This window comes from Myotis yumanensis, unplaced genomic scaffold (genome assembly GCF_028538775.1).
Source record: "Myotis yumanensis isolate MYYU_CA2020_CCGP unplaced genomic scaffold, mMyoYum1.0.hap1 SCAF_15, whole genome shotgun sequence".
NCBI classification, from domain to species: domain Eukaryota; kingdom Metazoa; phylum Chordata; class Mammalia; order Chiroptera; family Vespertilionidae; genus Myotis; species Myotis yumanensis.
Genome location: NW_027223766.1, coordinates 42,798,127 through 42,826,117, shown reverse-complemented (window position 1 = coordinate 42,826,117; position 27,991 = coordinate 42,798,127). Strand labels below are relative to the sequence as shown.

Sequence of the window (27,991 nt, the reverse complement as noted above, 5' to 3'; positions counted from 1 at the left end):
ACTCATATACCATTGTTATGAGTAAAAATTCATAAATGTGGCATTATCTAGTAAAACTGAAAATGAGCGTACCCTGTGATGCCAAAATCCCACTTTCTGATACACCTGTGCTCTTACAGTCTTATGTATATGAACCTGAGGAGTCACGTCCAACTTTATTGTTGCAATAGTATAAAATTGGAGACCACCCAACTGATGATATCTAGTGAAGAGGATAAGTAAAGCATGGCAGAGTCACATGATGTAATACTTAATTGTTAAGACTTGTACAGTAGCTCTTAATATGGATGTGTTTAAATTTTATTTAATGCAAAAAATTAGTTTTCCAAGGACATATGAAATATGACAGTATCTGTTTATATTTTTCCAAAACCACCCTATGAATAAATAAATAAATAAGTGATTCTTAGTAATTATGAAGGATTATGTCAAACGCATAATAGTGTTTGATTCTGGAAGGAATGGGCTATTGGTTTGCAGTGAGAGGAGATTTTACCTTTATTTTAACATTTTCTATCCCCTTTTTTTAAAGAAGCCAATATAAAATGTTAATAGCTAGTAATTACTGGTTATATTGAAAATATGGATGTTATTTTATTCTTTGTTATTTCCTGTGTTTTTACATTTATTAAATTAATAATAAATTAAAGGGACATTTTATAGGAAGAGTGATGAGAGGCTTTAAGTCTTTTGGGATTATGGGGTATTGATGGGGCAAGAATAGGACAAATCAGCTGACATTTGAGGAAATACTTAGTACCAGAAGATAGAAGAAGTAAGCAGAGAATGAGAGATGGCTACTGCTTATTTTGATATTTTTGACTGGGGTAGCCATATTTCCAGAAAAGTAGAGGGAATCACATATCTTATTCTTCATACAGTATCTCTTCATGTCTGACGTGTGGCACCTATATTAGCAATCATTCAGCAGATGTTTATGGAGGGTCTGTTGGATGCCATTGTAGGCATTTGGAATATTGGTGTGTAGAAGGCTTATAAGAGCCAAAGTTTTTTGTTTGGCCTTTTTTTAAAAAAAAATATTTTATTGATTTTTTACAGAGAGGAAGGGAGAGGGATAGAGAGTTAGAACCATCGATGAGAGAGAAACATCAATCAGTTGTCTCCTGCACACTCCCTACTGGGGATGTGCCTGCAACCAAGGTACATGCCCTTGACCAGAATTGAACCTGGGACCCTTCAGTCCTCAGGCCAACGCTCTATCCACTGAGCCAAACTGGTCAGGGCTTTTGTTTGGCCTTGTATTGTATTTTTACCTATGTGAAAATGCTCCCAGAGTTTCAGCCAATGAAAGAAAGATTTTTGTTTGTTTATTGAATATTGCCAATACTATGGCTTTCATTAATCACACCTTTTACCTGTTATGCTTGAATTCAGTATCACACTATGCAGCATATCATTTTCTCTATTTATTATGTACTAGAGGTCTGGTGCACGGATGCGTGCACCGGTGAGGTCCCTCGGCCTGGCCTAAGCCCTCTCGAAATCTGGGACCCCTCGGGGGATGTCAGACTGCCAGTTTCGGCCTGATCCCTGCAGGCCAGGCTGAGGGACCCCACAGGTGCATGAGTCTGTGCATCCGGCCTCTACTATGCATATAAGATCTTTGGTTAATCTCTTCCCGCCCTCCCCCCTCCCCCCTTCCCTCTAAGATTCATCAGTCTGTTCCATGTTTCCATGCCTGTGCATTGAGCGTCTGCCCCCGGTGGTCAGTGTGCGTCATAGCTACCGGTTGAATGGTCGAAAGGTTGAACGGTCCTTCAGTTGCTTAGGTTTTTATATATATAGATTGATTTTGATTGTAAGAATTCTTGGTTATATTCCAGGATTGTAAATAATGGCTAAGAAATTCAAGGGCTCATGGAATTATTAAATGTTAGAGCAAAAAGGGTTTTCTCTACCCCCTTATTTTATAGATAAGAGAATCTAACTGAATCAATACTTACATTATGCTGAGCATTTCTCATCTAGGTCTGAAATAGTATTTCCTATTTATATTTGTATAAAATATTTTTACTAAATATTTACTATAACAGCAGGTACTCTACATTGTGATGCTTCCCACATAGAGTTAATATTTTCATTTTCTCATTATTAACTTTCTTATACTTTTACTCAGACTAAGTAACAACTTGTAAAATAATTTGCTTTTCCCTCTAGCTTATAACTTGATCAATTATATTATATAGCTTTGTAACATACCTATGTTGTCATTGAAATGTTTATTCATATTCTAAATAATATTCAGTCCTATGAGTTGGTTCTGTAGAAGGGTGGTTGTTGTGATGTTGAGGGTAACGTTAGACTCCATGGGAACCTGGCTGGCCCCCTCCACATTCACCGTTTGATGCAGCTGTATTACAGTTATCATCTGTTGTTTCCCAAGCTGCAATTTCCTTCTCAGTTTGTGGCTAAAACCCAACATTTGATTATTGTTTTCCACCCAGTTCAACATCGATCTTTGATCCTGCAGCAAACATAAAAATACCTATGCTTTTTTTTTTTTTTGCCAAAAATCTGACAAGATTGTATTGGGCGTCATCTGTGGTAACATCAGACTTTATTTCAGTGAATAAAGATGAAACAGCTGCTTTATTGTTCAGCTCAGCACTCATGCATTCAATATAGGATCATAATGTTTTCCAGCTTTCTCTAACCATAGATATTTTTCTATGCTTTCTAAATATGCTGTGGATATCACGTTGTCAAAGAAAATAGACTTTCAGCAATTCTCAGAAAATATTGGACTGTCCATATTAAAATTTACCTAATCAGTTTATAGAAGTATGGCTCTAAAATATCATTTTTAAGAATAACCTTTAATTTTCTACTAACATTAATTTTCTTTTATTTTTATATTTATTGAATTTATTGGGGTGATCTAACATTAATTTTCAAAGCTACTTTTAGTTTTGAATTGCTCTTATTATTTTATCTTTATACTTTTTACTAAAATTTACAATTATTTTCAAGATTTCACACAGGATTGTAATTTATAATTTTTTAAAATATATGTTTTATTGATTTCAGAGAGGAAGGGAGAGGGAGCGAGAGATAAAAACATAATGTTGAGAGAATTATTGATTGGCTGCCTCCTGCACGCCCCTCACTGGGGATCAAGCCTGCAACCAAGGCATGTGCCCTGACCAAGAATCGAACTGTGACCTCCTGGTTCATAGGTTGGCGCTCAACCGCTGAGCCACACCAGCTGTTGTTTCCCAAGCTGCAATTTCATTCAGTGTGTGTGGGGGCGGGGTGGGGGGGGGGAGACCGGAAGAGAAAGGGTGATGGAAATTGGTTGTTGGATTGACGAATTGACAAAGTATAAATCTCAGTCCCAAGTTGTAAAGGCCTTTCCTCAGTAATGCCTCATTAAACTTTCACTGCTTATGAATTAGTACGTAATTGTAATTCAGTTTTTCATTTGACTCTCTCCAGCAGCCTGTGATTGCTGTTCCTCTTGTTATGCCAATTAGCAGAAGGAAAGAGGATGAGGCATCTGTTGGAAGTGCGCCCTTGGCAAAGCAGCAGTCATACCAGGCCTCTGAGTACGCCAGCAGCCCTATAAAAACAAAAACAGTAACAGGTATGTGTCCAGAATTCTAAAGGTTCTGTGATCTTGCCCAGCCTCTGAATTATCAAATTATCTGGGCCACAGTTGCATGAATGTTGACCAGAGACATGAGACTCCTGGACTGGAGACAAAGGACTTTGTTATTTACAGCATTAGCAGTAACCAGAGTGTTAGCATTTTCTTGTGTCCCTCTCCTAGCCCATTTTCCATAGGTGTAATACCTATATACATTACAGGAGAAAAGCCCTCAATTGAGTGAACCTAATGGGTAGAAAAGCATGTTTGCTGTTTTTTTGGAAGGAGGCACTATATGTACCTTGCAAGAATGTAAGTAAACTCGTCCAGTGTTTAGAAAGAGGATAATATTTCTGTCTTTTGAGGCTACATGCTGTTCAGATATCCTTGAAAACACAATTGGGGTCAAAGGCACTCGCTCTCTCTACTTTTGAGACATGCAAAAAACATAAGAGATCCTGTAGAATTGTGTCCCAATAGTATGTTCCTTCTTAATGTTAATTCTTGCAAATGACAGTACATCTCAATTTTCTTTCCTCCCCCTTCTCTTACTTTTTGAGCTACCAGTGGTTCTCAACCTTCCTAATGCCGGGACCCTTTTCATACAGTTCCTCATGTTGTGGTGACCCCCAACCATAAAATTATTTTCGGTGCTACTTCATAACTGTAATTTTGCTACTGTTATGAATTGTAATGTAAATATCTGATATGCTATATGTGTTTTCCGATGGTCGCGACCCACAGTTTGAGAACCGCTGAATGTCCATGCAAATATAAAACATAAACTTTCTTCATTCAACATTTTATGTTATTTCCTTTATTTTGAAGAAAAAAATTCACAGTATTTTATGATTTAATTTTAATTGGCATTTTTATCTTTAACTTCTAATGTTTGTAATGATGGGCCATTCTCTCTTCAGGTGATTTTTTCTTAGATATTCAGCTTTATTTCATACTAGAGGCCCAGTGCATGAAAATTTGTGCACTCAGGGAGAGGGGGGGTGTCTCTCAGCCTGGCCTGTGCCCTATAACAGTCCAGGACCCCTCAGGGGATGTCCACCTGCCCGCTTAGGCCTACTCCCGAGGGATTGGGCCTAAGCTGGCAGTCAGACATCCCTCTGGAAGCCCAGGAGCCCTCGGGGGATGTCCACCTGTCAGCTTAGGCCCGTTCCCCGGGGGATCAGGCCTAAGCTGGCAGTTAGACAGGCCTAAGTCACAGTCAGACATCCTTAGTGCTGCCAAGGAGTGGGAGAGGCTCCTGCCACTGCCACTGCACTCCCAGCTGTCAGCACAGCTTGTGGCTGAGCAGAGCTCCCCCTGTGGGAGCACACTGACCACCAGGGGGCAGCTCCTGCATTAAGCATCTGCCCTTTGGTGGTCAGTGCGCGTTATAGCTACTGGTTGTTCCCAGTCATTCTGCCATTAGGGTCAATTTGCATATTACCCTTTTATTATATAGGATAACTCATATTGCCAATTGTATTGAAAGAAGTTTTATATTTTCAATAAATCAAAACCCACTGTCTGTAAAGGGCAAGACTCTGTTGTAAGTGATATTGAGGGTAGACATATTACTAAGACATAATGTCTGCTTTTGAGAAATTTAAAATATGATTGTGTACATAAGGAAGTTCAAATGATCATTTGTGGTTAAGAGGAGAAGTTAGTATTTTCATATTTGACAGCAACAATAAATATGCTAATATACATTTTTGTGGAGTTTTATACATAACTATTATTATTCTGTGCTCTATTACTTTCCTAAAATGCGATGTTATGTTTATTTTGTAGAATTTTTAGTTTTTCATCTCTCAGTATCCACAAGCATTTACTCTGTTGAGATTTACTTTATCAATTGATAAAAATGCTGATGCTTATTTTTTGTATCATAGGAAGATTATTTGTAACTTGCATTAAGTTTTTAATATAGATTTAGATATTTTTTCCTTTGGTTACCATCTCTTTAACTGGTATTTATAGAAAGGCCTATAAATATCCTCTCTAAATAAAATAAATGTACACTAAGTGTCAATTGATAAAAATAAATTTAATCTTATATACATATTAACCACATATTCTGGCCTCCTGCATTACTATTTAGTCCTGTTCTTTTTAAATTTTTAATTTTTTATAATTGATTTTAGAGGAAGAGTAGGGAGGGGAAGAGAGAGGGAGGGAAAGAGAGAGAGAGGGGGAGAGAGAGAGAGAGAGAGAGAGAGAGAGAGAGAGAGAGAGAGAAAGAAAGAAAGAAACATCTGTGATGTGAAAGAGAAACATTAATTGGTTCTTTCTTTACATGCCCCAACTGGGGATTGAATTCACAGCATGGGTATGTGCCCTGACTGGGAATCAAGCCTGCAACCTTTTGGTGTACTGGACCATGCTCTCATGCTCCAACTAGCTGAGCCTCTGGCCAGGGCTATTCCTCTTCTTTAAATCATATTTAATAATTGATATCAAGTAATTGTTAAGAATGGGTAAAGGTGACAGGAAATTCTTATTTAAGTGAAATTATATGACATAGAACTATATAGAAATATCATAGATTTTAGAAAAATGTGCATTTGCTATGCATGGAGAAGTTTTATTTCTAAATTTACATCTATATCAGTTACATATTAATTCACAAATGATATCAGTTAATATCCAAGGTACATTTTGCTTTCTTATATTTATTAATTTTTATAGGAAATTAATTTTATATTGAAGAAAGTGATAAACCGAAAACATAGCTTTCTATCATTATTATTACTTTATAGAATATGAAGATGTATATAAACAACATGTTCTTTATTTCAAATTACAATAACAGTGGTTCTTTGTTTTGAGTTATGGTATTTGCTTTTTCTGTCTTTATTGTTCCCCTATTTCTAGAACACTTAGGTTAGATATCTGATGGGCAGTCTCTTTATAGGTAAGGATATTAGTACTTCACCAAATATCAATTCTTACCCAAGCTAGCTTAACAATTAACAGTTATCAAACTAATCCCCTGTCGTTGCCTTGTTTTGGCTCTGTGAGCATGTTCAGGAGGTGAGAAGCCCTGGGGAAAAGAACATTTATTCTTTACGACTTACATGTCTTCACCTTTGGATGCTCCCATTTGTACTTTCCTGGGAACCTTGGTGGTAGTGCTCTCCCTTTTTTAAAGAATGCTCTTTGTCAACCATATGCTCTCAGTAGAATTAAGTTTCAAAACGTTTTGTTTTCCTTTTAATTAGAGTATACAGTTCCAGTTTGGTTTTAAATAAAAAATGTTTTATAAGTCCTTTGAATGTTTACCTACTTCTATATGTAGTTATCATTGTTTTTATTATTGTTTACATTGCATCCTGAACTGTAATGAATTTGGTAAGGTATTCAGAGCCTTTTGTTGCTTTTGTTTTACTTTTTCCATCATTACCTTTTTAAGTGTACAGTTCAGTAGTGTTAAGTGTATTCACATTGTTCTGAAATACACATTTTAATTTTTAAACAGAACTTTCAATGGAGAAATGTTAGTATTAATTTTTTCCTGAATTCTTATTAAATTTTTATTTTTATTTTTATAATCTCAACCTAAAGTCCAATGTTGGTTTTAAGTTCATCACCAACAACTTATGTAGTGTTTTTGGCACATGATGACGGAGGCTAGCTGATAAACACCAGGCTTGATTTTGGTTTTTAATTATTCAAGATGAAGCAGACATCTTCTTCTTCCAGTCTCAATTAACCAGGGTAAAGTAGCTCGCTGCCCTGGAACATGTGACTGATGACTGGAATGTGTTGACAGCAGAACAGCACTGTTTTACTGATACAGGCACGCAGGGCAGGCCAAGCCAGGATCAAGTCATGTTTCACATGAAGATAATATATTATTACAGAACTCCAAATTGTCTTCCAGAGAATCTGTATACCCTTCAAAACAAGGAAACCCTAAAAGATAGGACATCTGTTTACCCTCTGTTTTGGAAACCTTATGAACATTAATTTGGGGCTCTTGACAAAAATGTCTGTAATGGAAATGAAAACTGTAAAAAGCAAGATACTCCATAAATGATAACTTTAAAAAAATACTATTCATTATCATCAAGTCTAAAGCTCTGCAAGTACACAGTTAAAATAATAGAAGGCCTTTTAATTTGACTCACTAAATCTACCAAAATAATAAAGATGTGATCACTAATGATGTAAAGTTTAGGAGATAATGCCACAAGTGAAAAGTATGGAACTTTAACTTCTGACCATGATGGAGTAACAGGGATTTGGATTATATTCTTGCTGTAAATAACATATGGTCAAAGTATATGGGAGAAATAAAAGTTTGTGCACATTGGACAACAGGCAGTATAGGATGTGCTCCCTCACAGAAGGGAAATAAATGAATGAGGTGAGGGCTAGGCTTGCCCTGGCTTTCTGGCTGTAGGCACATTCCAGACAATTGAGCAGGGTGGGATATATCAGATTAAGCTCAGCTGTGTTGCTGAATTGACGTTATGGGAAGCACAGGGATAGAAGTATAAGGAGGCAGAGATGACTGGAAATTAGGGGACAAAATTCCAGAGAGAGAAAGCTATTCAGTGAAAGAGTCCCAGAAAGCTGCAATAGAGTTCTTAAGTAATCACTAATGAGTGAGATGTATAGGATGAGACGCCACAAGATTGGACATAGGATAACTAAGGAGCTGTGAACTGAATGGTTCTCAGAGCTCACACAAGGCTGGAAGGCATTCACATTCCTACTATCCATAGCATACAATTCTTAGCAATCATTAAGAACATCATAGAGAACCCAGAGCAGCATGCCTTAGTAGTGGAGCTAACCTATCCACAGAGTAAAGGCTACTCTAGACCCACCTTTAACAAGCATTACAAAAGGAACTAAAACAATGAGTAGGTTAACTTCTGGCAGAATGAATCCCATTGCTATTAAGAAGAATACAACAAGATACAGACAGGCAACAATGTAAAAATCACAATGTCAGCCATTCAATTCGATATACAGAAGATGTATTATAGAATTGTACACCTGAAACCTGTATTTTATTAACCAGTGTCACTCCAATGAATTCAATAAAAAAGAAGAAAAAAGAACTAAGAGAAAAAACAACAACAACTATGAGCTGCAAAGAAACAGGAAATTTTGACCAGGAGAAAAAATAACCAACAGAAATAAATTGAGAAATGACATAGATGATGGAATTAGCAAATATATTAAAACTTGTACATTAAAACTGATTTTAAAATGGTATTCAAGTATTTAAGGAAATATTAATACATTTTAGAGAGAAATGGAACATATAAAAAAGAACCAAGCCTATCTCTAGAGATGCAAAATCTGAAATGAGAGCCTCCCTGGGTGGAATTAGCAGTAGAGTAGACATTACAGAGGAAGTAGTCAATAAACTTGAAGACATGACCATAGAAGAAAGGAAGAAAAATATCCTGAGTTTTAGTGAACTGTGGGACAATAATTAATTAGGATATTCAAGGAAGGCCTCATTGAAAGTCCATATTACCAGATACTGAAGCAGTGAGGGAATGAGCCATGGGAGTATCGAGGAACGATCAAATGGGAGTGAATATATACACACGTTTTTATGTGAATAAGTTATCCCTTTCACTTTATAATTAAGGAGATTGAGTTATAAAGAGGGCAAGATCCCTGTCCCCAGATGGAACCTGCAACCAAGGTATGTGCCCCTGACCAGGAATTGAACCCCCAACCCTTCTACACACGGGCTGACACTCTTACCACTGAGCAACATTGTCCAGGGTCCAGGGCTAGTCAGACTTTTTAAATGAAAGTTCGAGATTATAGTAGTCATTCTGTAATTATAATTTGCCTTCTTTCGTTCCTCACTGGCGGTTTATAACCAGCCCTAAAAATCAGGTCTATACAAATGCAGTCATCCACTATTTTTTTTTTTCAAGGAATTGTTCTAAAATTTCAGCCCAGTTCTGTAGGATTAATATAGTGAAGAGTTTTGCATTAGTGCTACCGACATGGATATACTGGGAAACTCCTAACCTCTGTGATGAGCAGGGGAGGCTCTGCCTTTCTTCAATTAGGTGCTACTTTGATAAGACTCAAAGTTAAAACACTAATATTGGCATATATTTTTTGTTTCTTGATATGTTCTTAATTATATCTCAGAGTTATTGATGCTTCCAATAAAAAAGTATGATGTTTCAGATGTTTAGTTTTTTTGTCAGGCATGTGGAAATACTATGTAATTTAGATCTCAAAGAGAAATATGAAAAATCCTGAAATTTACAAAAGCACTTTGTTTATATTACAGATAGCGAAAGGTTTCAGGCTATTTTTTTAAAAAGAGAATCTTTTATTTGATAATGAACTTGAGTTATCAGGTAGAATTTTTCTAATTGCATTTTTTTCTGACTTCATTTCAAAACATAGTATTTTTAAACTAAGCAAGAGTTTAAGAATGTAGCTATAATATTTAAGATTGAGTTAAGTTTGGCTGAAAATGTTAGAAAACATTCAGTAACAGTAGTTTGAAAAAGGTTGAATTTTATTTGTCTCTCATGTGAAAGCTTGGGTAGGTACCTCAAGGTGTGTTAGAGCTCTTCGAGTTCAGGTACTTTCCTATTCCATTATGGGTGGCCTCAAATGCCAGATTTGCCTTATGTTCACAATGGATGCTTCAGTGGTTTATCATATCTGCATTTCAGTGAGCAGTAATGAGTGAGGAAAGGGACCTCCCTATCTCTTTAAAAACTATACAGAAGTTGCACACTCCACTTTTGCTTATATACTCTTGGCCAGAACCTAGTCACATGACTATATTTAGCTGCATGGAGGTGTCAGGAATGTAGGTTGTATTCTTTAAGGCCATGTGCCTGGATGAATCGTGTAGGTTCTAGCTAAGAAAGAAAGGGAGAGTGAATATTAGAGGTGATTTAGCAGTTTCTGCTACAATAACTTAAATGTCACAAGCTGAGTTTGGGAAGAGAATTTGAAAATAAATATTTTCCTGTTAGTGGGGATATCAGAAGACAGAGCTGGTAAAAGTGTTTTCATGTCTGAGTTGTAGCTTGGATCTTTCACATTGAGAGGAAAAGGTTTGGGAGTCATCAACATGAATCATAGTCAAAGCCACAGAACCTGTGTGACTTCTCAGGGAGACCATACACAGCAAGGTGAGAAGAAAGCTCAATATACTAGTAAAGTCTGAGCAACTTTCTCATGAAAGGGTCAGAAGAAGGAGCCAATGGAGGAGATTGAGAAACATCATTTTGAGAAGTAGGCAACAAAGGGGTGTGTGTGTGTGTGTGTGTGTGTGTGTGTGTGTGAGAGAGAGAGAGAGAGGGAGAGAGAAGGAGAGAGAGAATAGAAAGGAGTGTCAAGTCTTGGCCGGGTGGCTCAATTGGTTGGAGCATTGTCCTTTACACCAAAAAGGTTGTGGGTTTGATTCCCAGTCAAGGCACATACCTAGGTTGGGAGTTTGATCCCAATCAAGGTGTGTACTGGAGGCAATCAATTGATGTGTCTTTCTCTCTCTAAAAATCACTAAGTTATATCCTTGGGTGAGGATTTAAAAAAGGTGTCAAGATGATGATGGTAGATAACTGCATGATATACTGTAAGAGTCATAAGAACTGGGAGGCTAAAAAATTCACTTGACCAAGGTCATTTGGCCCAAGAAGCCGTAGTTGTTAGGGAGTGAATGGGAATTGGGTACATAGAGACAGCTTATGTATATCACTCTTTCAGGAAATCTGTCTATACAGACACTTGGGTATGCCTAAGCTGATGTAGGTTCTAACAGTCAAGAGAATTGCCTTTTTCTCTGAGTCAGAGGTAAGAAGATAAGAATACATACCATTATCAGTCAATTTAGTTATTCTTCTCTCAAACAAATATCTATGCAGGATACCTATTGTTTTCCTTGCACTGTTTTAGAGAATGTAAGAGGCAAGGAAATGTATGTTTTGAAGGTAAGCCCCTTGTTTTTCACATGTAAGAAATATGCTTCTTCTAAGAAAATAAGACATGACATTACACTATACCTTCCTTTAAAACAAAACAAAACAGCATAGCCAGCCTGGCTCAGCGGTTGAGCACGGACCTATGAACCAGGAGGTCAGGGTTCGATTCCGGGTCAGGGCATATTTCTGGGTTGCGGGCTCAATCCCCAGTGTGGGGCATGCAGGAGGCAGCTGATCAATGATTCTCTCTCATCGTTGATGTTTCTCTCTCTCCCTTCCTCTCTGAAATAAATAAATATATTTTAAAAACAAACAAGAACAAGAAAAAAAAACACAGTTTGATATGTTACTTGAAGTTTGAAAGTCCTTTAAATCTTTAAGAAATCATTCTATCCACAGGAAGTAGTATACTACTAGAATGGTTTCAAGTAGGGAGATTTTCAATTTTTGCTAGTAATAATTGCTCCTGAATGCATGGATGTATTTTGGATTTCTAATTTTTAAAAATTGTGGATTAGAAATAAAATGGGTCACACCAAAATAGTTATTCTTCAAAAAGTGCTTAAGCCATTCTTCACTTGGTTAAGCTTGAATGTTGAGCAAGTATATTCTTAAATACAATGTGGAATTAGTATTAATGTACAAGAGATATATTTTTGTATAAGTTTCTCACTTTAATCAGATAGTTTAGCATAAAATTCCATTTCTATGTAATTAGGTATTTAATTTTATTGTAAAATATTAAATCATGAGAATAGACACTAATGCATAATATACAATTGATTTTATTCTGTCAGGGATAAAATGTGATTTAAATGATATTTCTTTCTTTGAATAGAAGAAGGTTTAGAATGAAGTTTAGTACATATAAAATAAAACAACTTGAAATTTCAGAAAGTAATGAGTACTTAATGAAAATATAGCTTTATTAAATTGTTTTTTCCGTTTTATACTTTGTAAGAAAATTTATTGTTATTTATAATCCTAAAATTTATAGAAAAGTATGTTTTTTCTACATTATTTTGAGCAATGAACATCTACACTAATAAAATAGAAATATGCAAATTGACCATATCTTCATGACACCCACAAGCCAATCAGGAGTGTGTATGTAAATTAACCCAACAAAGATGGTGGATTAATTTCCATGGCGACCACGCAGGCGTTCTGCACTACCCCAGCTGCTCTGGGCCTCTGGGCAGTGTGGGAAGGTGGAAAGGCGGCTCCAGGCCAGAACAAAGGCAGAAAGGTGGCTCCGGGCCAGAGCGAAGGCGGGTACCAGCAGCCAGGGGAAGGAAGGCCCATTCTTGCATGAATCTTCGTGCATCAGGCCTCTAGTAATTTATAATCAGACTATTCTAAACTTAGTTTCTTAAAGGATTTCAACAGATGCCAGACAATTATGTGATATAACAGCGTTATTCTAGATGATTGTAGCCACAGATGACAGTTTCTTAATACCTAGATTTTTGTTTGTGTTTCATGAAATATTCCTTGGTCATTTGAATGATAATTTTTATACATGTATCTGATAATTGTGCTACTCACTTGGCACTACCACATACTTAAATTTCTTTAATTCCTAGTGTGTTCACCCAAGGACTCCTCGAGTCAATCCTCAGCTATTATTTGGAAATTTTAGGGTTACCTACAGAAAGTCCCTCATATAGGGTCCAGGTTGGAGGGTCCCTAGAAGTGAAGTCAAACTGAAGAAAGTATTTCCTAATGTAGTTCAAGAAATGTCCTGAATGCCAGAGAAAAGATGAGAGAAGTAAAAAATCAATAGCATCTCCAAATACGGAGATTTAGGCAGGGATTCATCTGGATAATGATCACTGAATAAGTTAATGAAAGGAGTGAGAGGCAGGTAGCTCAATGGGCAGTGAGGTTGAATAGTTCCTGAGGAAGTGAGTCTGGGAGATGGGGAGGAAAGCAATGATACGCTTAAAGCATTTGGAGGCATTTGAAGCCTATGCAGGCTGTGTAATGAAAGGACTGGGCCGTTACAACCACTAACATATTGCCTGGTTTCCTGCCCCACCCCTAATTAATAGATGATTCCTTTACTAGGGAAGACATGTGTTGTTTTTTTCTTCTTAATTTTTATTTATTGGGGTGATGTTGATTAATAAAATTGTATAGGTTTCTGTTGTACAATTCTATTAAACATCATTTGTATACTACAATGTGTGTTCACCACCCAAAGTCAAGTCTTCTTCCATCTCCATTTATCCCCCTTTTACCTTCTAAATTAGAAAGAACTCTGATTGCAAGAGATAGAAACTATTTTGAAATGATTTTAAGTAAAAAAAAAGTCAGTGATATATATCGATTCCTATAACCAAAATAGTAAAAAAGGCAAAGATAGATCTTTTCTTTGGAATGACCTATAACCAGAATCCACATCATCAGGACTTTGTCTTCTCGTGTTGGCTTAATTTTCCTTTACTGAACATACTAGTAGGTTTCTTGACACCCCTGTGTACACAGCTATGGCACCTCTGGACTCACATATGTAACTCCCTAAGACCAAAAAGGAAGAGATTGGATCCAGCACCTTTTGAAAACATACCTGAGGAAGATTTTGTTTGGTCTATCTTAGATTATGTGCACGCATCTTGGACAATCACTGCGGCCAGGGAAGTTAGGTACTATGATGGCCCAGTGGCAGCCTAGGATGGGTCATGCATCCACCTCGTGTTCAGGGGGATGAGGTGTCTTACCAGAAAATGTAGGTATAGCAGAAACATGGCTCCTGCGGAGAGTCAATCATCTATTCCAGTTTATGTCTACTAAACTTTCTCTTTACTGTTAGTCTCAGCAGGTTTAAAATACAACATTTTGATTATATAATACTTAGACTAAATCACATTCACACATTTCTGTTTTGGTGGGAATAAGGTAAATGGATTATGAAGGTGTATTGTATACATGAACTGGGGGACAGAGGGAAAAGAACCTAGAGTAGAAAGACTTGGTATTTATAAGATAGATTGCAGACTTTATAACATTTTGTTTGTTTGTTTATTAACCTAGAGTTTGTTCAATTAGGGGAAAGGAATAAGGAAGTGTTTTTGCTGTGTACAGTTTTGAACAATACAGTTTTGCTTTACACAATTTATTAATTTTGTAACTTTGTTTTATTGCAAATATTTTTCCAGCGATTCCTTAATTCGAGTTAACATATGACTTAAACTGAGTTAATTTTAAAGTTGTTTGAGAGCACACTGTGATGATAATGAGTACATTGAAATTTTTTAAATATAGAGTTCTACTACTACTTCTAGTTTTTACATGAACTGGCAAGAATTCAGCAAAAATTCAACCAAATTGTTTTGTATGCAATCTCCCTCCGCCTCCCCTTTGTAGCAGTCAGAACAAGATTATAGTTTCCAGATGAAATTCTGAATGTCACATAGTGATGACATATATTTTCCTGGTTGGCTCAGCATGAGATGCAATTTTGCATGCCATGTCACGCTGACTTGCAGAATCCAAAAGCCATTATTTCCCGAGGGGCTTTCAGGAGTGATAGTATCAAATGGAGTTTGTATTTTGATGAAATGTCTCAGGCATTATTGCAGTTTCTAAGGCAAGTTGTTTAAAGCTTTATATGTTATCTAAACGCCAGAAATTTAAAAATAGTATTATTATGTAAAGGTCATTTTTCTCTTCAAGCTATTTGAATTTATATTGCCGAATAAAGTTGCCAAAAATAATGATTAGTATAAAATATAGATCAAGAATTAGGAAGATATGTTAGAAAAACCAGTAGACTGGGGACCAAAAAACCTAGGTTTTGACCTTGGTCCAGTTTGTCAAGCTAACCCCAGAAAGCCACCTTTCCTTTATTTATAAAATGTTAAATATACCCAATAATATCTCATAGATTTAAATCTTCTTATAAGACTTTAGTAGAGGACTTAACTAAAGTAAGATATATGAAAGTTCTTTAAAATAATAAAACACAATTCAAGCCCTAGCAGGTTTCACTCAGAGATTAGAGCGTCGGCCTGCAGACTGAAGAGTCCCAGGTTTGATTCCGTTCAAGGGCATATGCCCGGGTTGCGGGCTTGATTCCTGGTTGGGGGTGTGTAGGAGGCAGCCAATCAATGATTTTCTCTCATCATTGATGTTTCTATCTCTCTCTCTCCCTCTCCTTTCCTCTCTGAAATAAATAAAAATATCTTTAAAAAATAAAAATAAAAGGTAATAAAGAAGCTGAAAAAAAAAACCTCACCACAATTCAAATAGAAAGTAAAGATCATGTTTTTAATATGTTTCTATTTTAAAAGGAAAAGCATAGGCTTCAAGCAAGGTGAAGCTTACTTCATCTATTGGCTTCTGATGTGGAAGTAAATTTTACTTTTTCTTTTCTCTGTTTGATCTTAATGGTCTTAAAGTTGCCTTAAAACTTAGTATTTCCATTCATGCTTACATAACATTTATTTCACTCTGATGATCTTTGTATTTTACATTTGCCTTAACTCACTTGCTTTGTTATACCAGTCTCTCTCTCTCTCTCTCTCTCTCTCTCTCTCTCTCTCTCTCTCTCTCTCTCTCTTTTTAAAGTTGTCTCATGTCCAATTGCCTAGACATCTCAGTTATGTTCCAGGCTGCTCAAGTCTAACATGTTTGAAATGTGTACAACTACGTATCTCTCCCCACAACACCACTGACCACGTTACTTAAGGCTGAAACCGAGGATTTATCCCAAGTGTCTCTTTTACTGTCCATTCTGCCTGTAAGTTGTATCTTGAATCTTTTTATTTTAGTCTGTTTGTATGCAGCATCCCTAGTCTGAGCCACATAATTCCTTGTATGGAGGAGTAATGTAAGGCTATTCTAACTAGTCTCGCTGGTGTCAATTCCAAATTGTCTCATCATGTGATCTCAGTTACCCTAATTCACTTTCCAGATGACAGCAAATCATGTTATTGAAAATGTAACTTGGATCATTTTATTCCCTGCTTTATACACTTTAGTGACTTTTTATGGCAGTTAAGATAAAGTCCAAGCTCCCTCACATGGTCTGCATAGTTTGACCTGCTCGAGTCTTTGCAGGGTTCTTTCAGCCCATCTTTGGTCATTGTTTCTTACACTCACCCTCTGTATTTCTTCAAACACTCTGCTTTTTCTTGCCTGGGATCTCTTACATATGCTCTTTCTATTGTTTCCATTGCTCTTTTCATAGCTATGCATTTTTCTTATTCCAAGTCTTAGTTTAGATGTTAACCTTTCAGTAAAGAAACCTTCCCTATTCAGCCTTTTTAACATAGGTCTGTGCCGCTTCCCCAAGATTTCCTACCTTAACATTCCTATTTTCTTCCTCACAACACTTATGATAGTTCCCATTCTTTTTTTTAAATGTCTTTTCATCTGGAATGTATATCAAGGACCATATCTGACTTACTTACTTCTGTACTCCTAGAAATCTAACAACTATTTCTGGCATTGATCAAATATGTAGTAATTATTGTATGAATGAATGAAACCTTTTTCTTTCATTATTTTTATTTAAGAACTTAACAATCTTATTACTTAACCTTTTTTGCCCCCTGTCTGATAATTTATTTAAGTTGATGTCCTATAACTTTTCATATTTGTTACCAGATTTCCTAGGGATATGTATCAAATATTTAGGAGAAGTTAGCAGTTTTTGGTACATTTTAAATTGGTGTACATAATCTTTTAGGGTATTTTTGCTACATCAGAAATTTGGGTGGATAATTATAAAACACAACAGTACCTGGCTTGTAGCAGGTGTTACGGAGGTTTTGGTTAAATAAAATATGGATCAAGATTGGAAGTTTTTTTTTTTTTTTTTTAATATATTTTATTGATTTTTTACAGAGAGGAAAGGAGAGAGATAGAGAGTTAGAAACATCGATGAGAGAGAAACATCGACCAGCTGCCTCCTGCACATCTCCCACTGGGGATGTGCCCGCAACCCAGGTACATGCCCTTGACCGGAATCGAACCCGGGACCCCTGAGTCCGCAGGCCGACGCTCTATCCACTGAGCCAAACCGGTTTTGGCCAAGATTGGAAGTTTTATAAAGTATAAATATCCTACCTGTAATATATATAAAACTACAGAAAAAAAATTGTCCCTTTAGAAAAAACCAACTTCTCTTCCTGTTATCTTTTAGAAAGTATTATGGATTGAAAATTAGTTTACCCAGAATAATGTGCTTTTACACCTCTAATAGTCAGATAATGCTATTTAATCAGAGTTTTTAACAAGTTATGTTTGTCATAGCTTTTTGGGCAGCACTTTGAGGTTACAGACAGATTTCAGATCCTTTAATTATTTTTTATTGTATATTAGTGGAGAGAGCATTTATGATAAACATGTGGCTCTTTTGGTTTTGTAATTACTTATAATACTGCTTCACAAAATTGTAATGATGTCCAAATTGCTTGGCAATATTAGCATTTCTTAGATGGATTTATTTTTAACTTATAATAATTATATTTATATAACACTGATATTCTGTATCAGTAGTTTTGAAAATTTGATCATGAGCAACTTTTGTATAAACCTTTGGTATTCATTGTTTCAAATAATTTTGAACATTTTTTGTAGTATTTATTTTTCAGAGCTGTTTTAGATTTATAACATGCCCCCTGCCTCCACAAATGCATAGCCTCTCCAGTTACCAACGTCCCACACCAAAGTAGTACATTGTTATAATTGATGGACTGATAGTGACACATTCTAATCACCTATGTCCGTAGCTTACATTAGGTTTCACTGGTGCTGTACATTCTAGGGGTCTGGACAGATTTATGATGACAGATGCCCACCATTGTAGTTTCATTCAGATAGTTTTACTGACCTAAATCCTCGGTACTTCCTAACGCCTATGCCATGCATTTTTTTATTGTCCCCATAGTTATACCTTTTCCCACAGTGTCACATACTTGGAATTATGTGGTGTGTAGCCTTTTCAGACTGGCTGCTTTCATTTAGTGATATGCATTTAAATATCCTCCATGTGTTTTCATGGCTTGATAGCTCACTTCTTTTATATGTGGTGAATAATGTTCTGTTTTCTGGATATTAAGAGTTTATCAATTCACCTGCCGCAGAACATCCTAGCAGCTTCCAAATTTTGTCAATTAGGTGCTATAAACATCCATGTGTCAGTTTTGGTGTAATTGGTCTACCTTTAAGTTAGTTATTTTAATTGGTAGAGTTCTACAATAAGTTTAGGTAACCATTTTCTTTTCATAACGACTAGTGTACAAAAGAAAAGCAATGAAGTCGAAGTGAGTCATAAGCAAATTAATATGTGTTTTATTTTTAAAAATTATAACATTTAATTCATTGTTATAAAACATTTAATTTGGAAATATCAGGAGTAAAGAATTAAGTACCCTCATAAATTCTGTTTTACCCTTCTCGGAGTCAACCACTGTAAAAACTTTACTTTTTACTCTTCTGTAACTTTCTCTGTTTATGTGTTAGATAGTACATGCTCAAACTCAAACTCACACTGTTTTAAAAACATATTTGGTTTATGCTACACATATATTTTTTCACTTCACAAGATAACATAATATGTTTTCTGTCATACCTTTAGTTATTCCTCATTTAAAATAATTGAATGATAATCTTTTTTTTTTTATAAAATACATATTTTATTGATTTTTTACAGAGAGGAAGGGAGAGAGATAGAGAGTTAGAAACATCGATGAGAGAGAGACATCGATCAGCCGCCTCCTGCACATCCCCCACTGGGAATGTGCCCGCAACCCAGGTACATGCCCTTGACCGGAATCGAACCTGGGACCTTTCAGTCCACAGGCAGACGCTCTATCCACTGAGCCAAACCGGTTTTGGCTGAATGATAATCTTTATTGCAGGTTTCCCAAGGTTAATTTAAGCATTTCGTTTTCATGAGGAGATAAGTTGCTTAGCATTTTCTCTTCCCCTTCTTACTCCTTTCCTTTTTTCTTTTCCTTTTTCAGATAATGCTGCTGGTATTGAACATCCTTTATAAATTGTTTGTATGCATGCATTCATATATATTTTAATATCTTGTAGCATAGATTCTTAAAAATGGGATTACTTTGTAAGAAATGCATTTTTAAATTCTGATATGTACAGATTGACCCTTTGTTGCGATTCTTTATATTTCCTGTATATGAAACCTTCTTAGAAGAGGCTTCAATAATGACAAATTTTGTAAACATACAAATTCACTCATTATCATGTTTGCCAACATGACAGTTGAAAAGAATGTCTGATTATTGTCCTAATTTTTATTTCTTTGTTAGCAAGGTTGAGCATCTCTTAATAAGTTTATTGGCCAAATTATACTTTTCTTTGAATTATCTATTCATATATTTTATTTTTTTAAAGTTATTTATCCATTTGCCACCTTGATATCCTCATTTCTGTATCTAATGGAAATCTCAACTTGACAGGATTTAAGTTTATTTTTTTTCTCAGTTTTCCTCCTACCGTTTCATTCTTCCTATTGCTTACACTTAAAACCTTGGAGTCATCTTGGCTTGTTTTTTTCTTTTACTATACATCTTGTCCATCAGTAAATCCTCTGATAATAAATATCATGGTATTTATTATAATACTAGAGGCCCAGTGCATGAAATTCGTGCACGGGGAAGGTCCCTAGGGCTTGCCGGTGATCAGGGCTGATCTGTGAGGCGATCAGCAGGATGATCAGGGGTCCTTCGCTGGCACCCACCTTGGCTCGGCTGGCACCACTCGCTTGCCGGCCTCACCCTCCAGTCCCGCCCTCCACCGCCGCTGCTGGTGCCTCCCTTTACAGGGCAACTGGCAGGACAATCGCCTGGCACCCGCCTTGGCTGGCCTGGAGCCTGGGAGCTGGGGGCAGCTCCTGCATTGAGCATCGGCCCCCTGGTGGTCAGTGTGTGTCATAGTTGACTGGTCGTTCCACCGTTTGGTCCATTTGCATATTAGGCTTTTATTATATAAAATTAGCTATATTGCTGAAATGGATACAGAATTTTACCACTTCTTACTACTTCTATTGCTGCTATCATCTCTCACAAGTTGTTTTAATGTTTGATACATATAGTCTGTTTTCTATATAACAGCCAGAGAAATTTAGAATCCACTATCATATCCCAGCTCCCTCAGTGTAAAACCCAACCTCCTTCCCAGGGCCTTTGTAAGGGGCCTGTATGATTGGTCCCTATTGATAGCTCCTGCCTTGTCTCCTACGCCTCTCATCGACTCTGCTTTAGCCACCCTTGCATCTTCTTTCCTGTTTCTTGATCATCCTAAGCACACACCTAACTTAGCAGTTCTGCATTGTTGTTCTATCTGCCTAGAATACTCTGCTCATGGATGTCTCCCAAAGTCTTCTTTTAAACAAACATTTTTAAAATTTCTAATGTGCATAATGTGGTAGATATAGACTGTGGAATTATAAGTATGAGAAAAAAAGGTCTGTGCTCCTTGCTTTAAGGTATTATAAATTTAAGTATAAATGCAAATAGATACCAGGTTGGGAGAAGAGGGATGTCTATATAGCAACTGTCATTCTCATAGTGGTGATATGGTATCCCTTACCTTGGAGAACATTCTAGCATCATCAAACTTAATTTAGTAAAAGTCTTGTAAAGCATGATCTGATTGGTTTATTTTATGCTACTTAAAATTAAACATATAAGTTTTGTTTTCATTTATATAAAATGATTAAGTATATATGAATCTTCTAGGTATGTTAGAAATTATTAAATTATTAAGTAATTTCTGAAATTTTACATTATAAAAACTTGAAAATCTCTAATATATTTTACATGAACAAAGTTTTTAGTAACACAGAGGATGGAATATCACACTTCATTTTCTTAATATATAAATATGCCTTTTATGCAATCACATACTTCTTTTGGTTACAATCAAAGTCAGTTTTTAGAATTGAGAGGTTCTATAGGTAAGCTTTTGTTATCAAGAATATTCACATATGGGAAGACCCATTTCCCATCAATTTTGTGTGATCCGGTTCCATGTAGTTGAATTTTTTTTCAAGTAAAGTTTTTATTGAGAAATGGACAGACTTTTTGGTTACAACTTAATTTTTACAAAGTGAGTACATCCAAGTATTCAATAAATAAAAACCCTGTTGCTCCACAAACCCACCTTCCAAGTCTTCAATTCCCAACAAGAGTAACCAACACCCTCCTGATTTTTAGCAGTTTCATTTTGCTTACTTTTGAATAGTTGCAAGTATAAGTAATTCTATAAGATAAAATGATCTATGCTATATTATAATCCCATGTAGTTTTAATTTTAAGCAAGGAAAGAAATAAACTTGAAAATACTTTCTGTATATTTTTTAATTACCAGGTACATTTCTGTTAAATAACTAGCTGTTCTTATCCTTAGAGTCCAGACCATTGTCAGTTCCTGTGAAGGCCATGCTGAGTATAACTGAAGGCTGTAGAAGTCCTGAAGAAAGAATGAAAGAATTTATTGGAGCAGTATGGAATGCTGTAAAGAGGCTCACACTACAGGTAAAATAAAATTAAGAAATATTGTGCTAACTAACATGGCCTTTTTAATTTTCAGCACCTTTTTATGGATAAATATTTTTCATTGGTAACACTTATGGAAACCATTTTATTTCCTTAATTTAAGATAAAGACTATTGGTGCACTTTGCATGTTATTAACAAAATGGTATGAAACACATATTACATGAACTTTCTGATAAAGTTCTAAAAATACACAAATTTTGAGATGTTTCTTGAATTAAAAAAAATTCATTTTACTTCTTTATTTCTTTTAAGCTATAAAAATAGAAAAATTTTAAGATGTACCTTGAATTAAAAAATTCACACTACATTTTTATTTCTCTTAAGCATTATTTGAAAGAATTTAAATGCCTAATGTGCAGATCACATTCTTATCTCAGTACTGAGATAAAAACTTAGTTGGAATTAAATTAAAATAAAAGGGTTATCTAAATATTTTTTCCTACCTAGTCACAAATTAAATATGAAGATGATAAATATAACTGTTTACTTACTTGATTAGATATGTTATGTTTTATGTGATGAAAATGCACAATTAAATGCTTATTGATTCTCACAGGAATTAGGTAAAAATAACTCAACAGTTACACATGTTTAAGGGTTTGTATAGAATTTTTTCTCTTTGAATAAAATATGAAAGATTGATATCAAAGTCATCTTTATATGATTTTATGTGTGCCAGACAGTAATACCTAAGTAATGGGGCTTTCCACTTATGTTTAAGATATAGAAAATTGCGAAATAAGTTGCTCTCACATAAAGACCAAGTGCAAGGTTGATGATCTACAAATTATAGCAGGATGCTTCACCCACAGAAATGGCAAGATAATGCATATGCGCTGTTTTTACCTACTACACTTGCAGTAATTTGTTTGCAGCATAGAAAAATAATACAGACAGACGTTATGCTTAATTATAATATATTCTGATTACTATAATGAAAACTTACCTATTCAAACACTTTTTAGAAACATATCTAACAACTACTGCAGTTGCCTAGTATCAGTTAGGGAATGTGGTTACTTGAAATACTATCTAATACAAGAACCAATAACCTGGATATTGGCAATTCTTTACAGCCTCTCTTTTCTGAGCATGTTGCTTGTAAGAAAATTAAGAGAAGAGTGGAGGAAAAAAAGTATGTTTTCTCATTCTTTTGTGGTTGTTTTAACTCTTTACCTTGCAGGAAATATGACTTTCTCACAGACATCAGCTATGTCTCACCAATCTCAGCCAGCATGAGGCCTTTCACAATTAATATAGTATTAATAGCTCCTTGTGTTGGTTCCTCAGTTCTCCTTTTCTTTCCATGCACTGGTGGCATCAGATAGGATGGATGAGGCAGCAGGAAAGCAGGAAACATTTAGAGCCTTTATGCTGTATGTGATTGTAGAAGCAGAAGATACACAGTACTCTTAAGATGTTGCTGAACATTTATATTCATTGTTAATCTCTTTATAATAAAACACTATCTCCTTATATGTAATCTCTTTCATTATTTATCACTTAGTACTTGTATAAACACTTATCCATGCCCTGTTCATGTTAGAGCTTAACTAGACCATTTGTGGTTTCGTTCCTGATTACTATTTATATTAATTCACTTAAATACATGTAGTTTTTATTATGATAAAATCTTTAATCTCAGAGGGACTCATTATTGATGGGAATAAGAATAGCATATGGGCAATTTTATTTCGGTTATATTCCCTCTGTTTCGTCAAACTCAATCTCTGTTCTCAGTTTACGCTAGTCTGTGTTCACAAGAAAATCACATGAGAAGGCCTCTTTCTTGTGTTTCTAGATAATGCCTTTATATGCTCTTCTAATTTCACTGATTTAATATATTCTGTTTCTGTTTAAATCACCAATAAAGTGAGTGTTTCTTACTGATGACTACTACATATCATCTTGTAACATACTACTTTAGTGGTCTTTTAGAAAGAGTAATCTGTGGTGTATTTAGTAGTCAGTAAAGGTAAATACTATAATGACTAGTAAGTAGTTGAGAAGATGAGTAACTACGAAAAGCCCGTATCTCTACTATAATAATTATGAAAATAATAGTGAATTTATCTGATTATAGTTCAATTTGAAGTTCTGAATTATGGTTTGACACAATATTGCTTTATGGAAAAAGGAATAATCCAAATAGGAGCTCTCACTCAAGTGCTTTTCCTTGTTCATCATGCTTTTCTTTAGCACTTTAAGTCAGTTGTTTTCAGGAGTTAGTGGTATTTGGGTTTCACTGAATTCTGACTAAGAACTGTGGAAGGAAAACTATATTTTTTTTTTCTGAGACTTATTCAGCGTAAAATATACCTTCATGGATAATATCCCCCTTGAATTTTGATGTCTAGCCTGCTAGACAAAATTTGCCTTCTTTTTACTTTTTTTAATCTATAGTTTTCTCGTCTAAGTAACACAACTCTTTTCTTTTTTTGCTCAATTTTCCTTCTTTATTCTAGTGAAAGTGTTTTGATACCAAAGTAAGCTTGTATAACATTCATTCATTTTACAAATATATTCTATTATAGTGGATCTATAGCAGGTCTCTTGGAGCTTATGTGTCTTTTTAAAATAAATTGCCTGTAGTCTCCTCAGAGATAGCCCTGGAGTTCATGATGAAGTTGGAATATAATTTCAGGAATTTCTCCAAGGTCCTACTGCTCCTTAATATATCCTCCTGGCTTTCTGAAATTCCATATATCCTTTCTTTTCTTTCTTTTTTTTTTTTTTTTAGTTGTTTTTCTTTTTACTCAATTTATTGGGGTAACATTGGTTAATAAAGTTAGATAGGTTTCAAATACATAATTCTATGATACGTGATCTGTATATTGCATTGTGTGTTTACCACCCAAAGTCAAATCTTCTTTTGTCACCATTTATTTGACCTCCTTTACCATATATATATATCTTTTCTGATAAATGATATATCTTTTAAAAATTCCATTAACATATAAGTACCTAATAATCATAAGCATACTAACCTTTTAATGCCCTAGTATAAACTTGTTTACTTTTTTAAAATATATTTTTATTGATTTCAAAGAGGAAGGGAGAGGGAGAGAGAGAAACATCAATGATGAGAGAATCATTGATTGGCTGCCTCCTGCACGCCCCCTACTGGGTATTGAGCCTACAACCCGGGCATGTGCCCTTGATTAGAATCGAACCTAGGACCCTTCAGTCCCCAGGCCAATGCTCTATCCACTGAGCCAAACCGACTAGGGCTAAATTTGTTTACTTTTAAAAACAGTTAGTTTGGTAGCAGTAGATTATGGAATTCATTTATTATTCTTTCATTTATTCTCACATTCAGCATTTAATTTTTATTACGTATCTAGCTAGATGCTGAGTAGATGAAAGAAACATACTAGTTCTCTTGGTTTAGCAGGAAAAAAGCAAAGAGCCATTGTATGGGAAGCACCTTTGGGAAGCCTCTCTTAGAGGGATCCCTTAGAAACTCTTAGGGGCCTAAGGAGAAATGGGAATGTGATGAATTTAAATCCTGTCCCATTGAGTAAGTGTTTACTGATTTGTAGAAGAACTAGATGACACTATTACATTATCTAGAATATAATAAATATCAAGAATATTTAGCTGTTTGAAGTTTACTTTGATCCTAAAATTTACTTCATGATATAAGTAGTTTTATTAAAAGTAACCTTATTCCATTAGTCCATTATACAAAGCCAAAAATGACTAATTTAGTGTAACTACCCTTAATGATATCATTTTAAGTAGTTGTGTAATAAAAGATTTAAAAAAAGATAGTATAATGTTACGTGATTATTTGACAGCTCTAGGAAAATCTTAAAATTTATGATTCCAGATAATGTAAGAAATCTTTACGGTTCTTGTAAGCTCACCGTAGGCACATGAACCTTCCACAATGTAAGATATACTGGAGAACATCCTCCTCTGCCCAGGTGAAGTAGCAGGGACAAGATTCATCTTGCTACTTGAAACAACCAAATATGGACAAAGGATGTTATATAATGATTTCAAAACACTGGACAGTAGGCCCAGTTGCACAGTGATCTCCAGGAGGCCTAAGTGGCTAATGGGTTTGGAGGATGAGAGAAAGGAAGCTAAGTTGTATTCTACATTCTGGTTTTGGCTAGTGATGCCATTAATGATAGAAAAAGCTTTTTAGGCAGTGTTTAGGTCAGATACGGAGATTGAATTTACACTTGCATTTGAAGTGCCTGTAAAATATCCAGCTACCTGTTAGACAGTAGGATATTCCTATCTACAGATTAAAAAAGAGATTCACAGTAGAGATACAATTTTTACATACTAGGGCCCCGGTGCATGAATTTGTCACCTTGAAACAACTGTGGGCCCTGAGGCTGCGGTGGGCACTGGGGCGGATCTTGTCCCATCCTCCGCAACCCTGCCCAACCCCTCCCACTGGGGCCCTGGTCCTCTGACTGCCAGGCCCCTGTCTGCTGGCAGCTCCACTCCTGCTGTTGCCACTCCTATACGCTGACGGTGCCGCCCCACTCACAACCGCTGATGGCGCGGAACAATTGGGACTGGTGCCAGCAGCGGGTGCGAGTGGGTGGTGCTGCCCCATCACCCCTCAGGTGCAGGAGGAGGTGGAAAAGCCCTCAGGGGTGATCGCGGCCGGGGAATTTTCAGTAACCACCAGAGGCTCGGCCGATGACAGCGACCGGCGCCCCGCCTTGGTCTGGCGCCCCTGCTCACCTCCACCATCCCGCTGCGGCCAATGCCCACCATGTTATGCGTGTGCCTCCTGGTGGTCAGCGCACGTCATAGTGACCGGTTTTTCAGTTGTTCTGTTGTTCTGCCTTCGGTCTCTTTGCATATTAACCTTTTATTACATAGGATGGTTAAAACTAGGTGGATGGGTCATTCAAAAAAGTATGTAAAATTTAGAGAGCAATGGGCCCAGGGAATACCAATTTTAAAGTAGTCAGTAGAAAAGACAATGTCCTTGAAGTAAGGGAGTGATCAGAATGTAAGGGAGTGACCAGAATGTAGGAGGAAAGGTGGGAGAGTTAATAAAGCCAAAGGTATGTAGAATTTCTATCAGACAATGGTCAGCAGTATCAAATTCTGGATGTTAATTATGAGCTTTACTTTGCTAATCTACAATATGAAATGGTTAGATTAAATAATTTTTGATTATTTCCAATTCTAACATTTTTGTGGGATTGTTTTTTTGTTTATTTTATAAAGATGTAGTAACCTCATTAGTTTATCACCAACAGTGAAGTTAATAGTATATGACATTATGGATAAGTTGTAAGTAGAGATACTGATGTTCCTCATTTTTTCTTCTTTTTAAAAATTTTAATACTGGTAAAATACATGTACCATGAAATTTATCATTTTTAAGTGTACAGTTTAGTCTTATGTTTCTCTTTTGACTCAGCTTATTGGGCATAAGTAAACATATAATTACAGGAGTACCAAATGATATGTTATTGTATAGATTATCTTGAATAGATCTAGGTACTTTACTTGCCTCACCCTAGTCTCAGCCCTATATTATACATGCTATGTATTTAGACATTTCCAGATATGAATTTATTGTGGAAAAGTTAGAAGATAAAAACTTGATTAAATGATTAAAAATGGGCCCTAAAATTTTGAGGTGTTTTTTTTTAGAGTAGTTTCCATTTTCCAAAATGTTTTATGAACCAAAATATAAAACAGAAAACCCTGAAGTTGTCATCAGATAAAACAGAATATCATAACTTAAAGCCATCAAAGGATTATGCTTTTAGTAGAAGTTTGAACAAGTAAATGTGTTTGGAGTCAGAGTTTCTGGGAAGATGATTTTGAAGCCAAAGTTGATGTTTTCTAAGCCCATGTTCTTTTTTATTTATGATAGAAAGACTTAAATTGCATAAAGATATAAACAATATTTGTTTTTCAGTTGGAAAT

At 35.7% G+C, this 27,991-nt stretch overlaps 1 protein-coding gene across 4 annotated transcripts in view; it reads left to right on the top strand.

Moving 5' to 3' along the window:
• The window catches only part of VPS13B (vacuolar protein sorting 13 homolog B), a 607,742-nt gene that overhangs the window by 226,360 nt on the left and 353,391 nt on the right, over positions 1 to 27,991 (top strand). For 3 of the 4 annotated variants that reach the window (XM_070391986.1, XM_070391988.1, XM_070391989.1), the window contains exons 21-22: positions 3,457 to 3,604; positions 21,925 to 22,052. In XM_070391986.1, coding sequence (XP_070248087.1) covers positions 3,457 to 3,604; positions 21,925 to 22,052 — 276 coding nt within the window. The remainder of the gene's footprint in view (positions 1 to 3,456; positions 3,605 to 21,924; positions 22,053 to 27,991) is intronic. The other variant, XM_070391987.1, reaches the window with a different exon arrangement.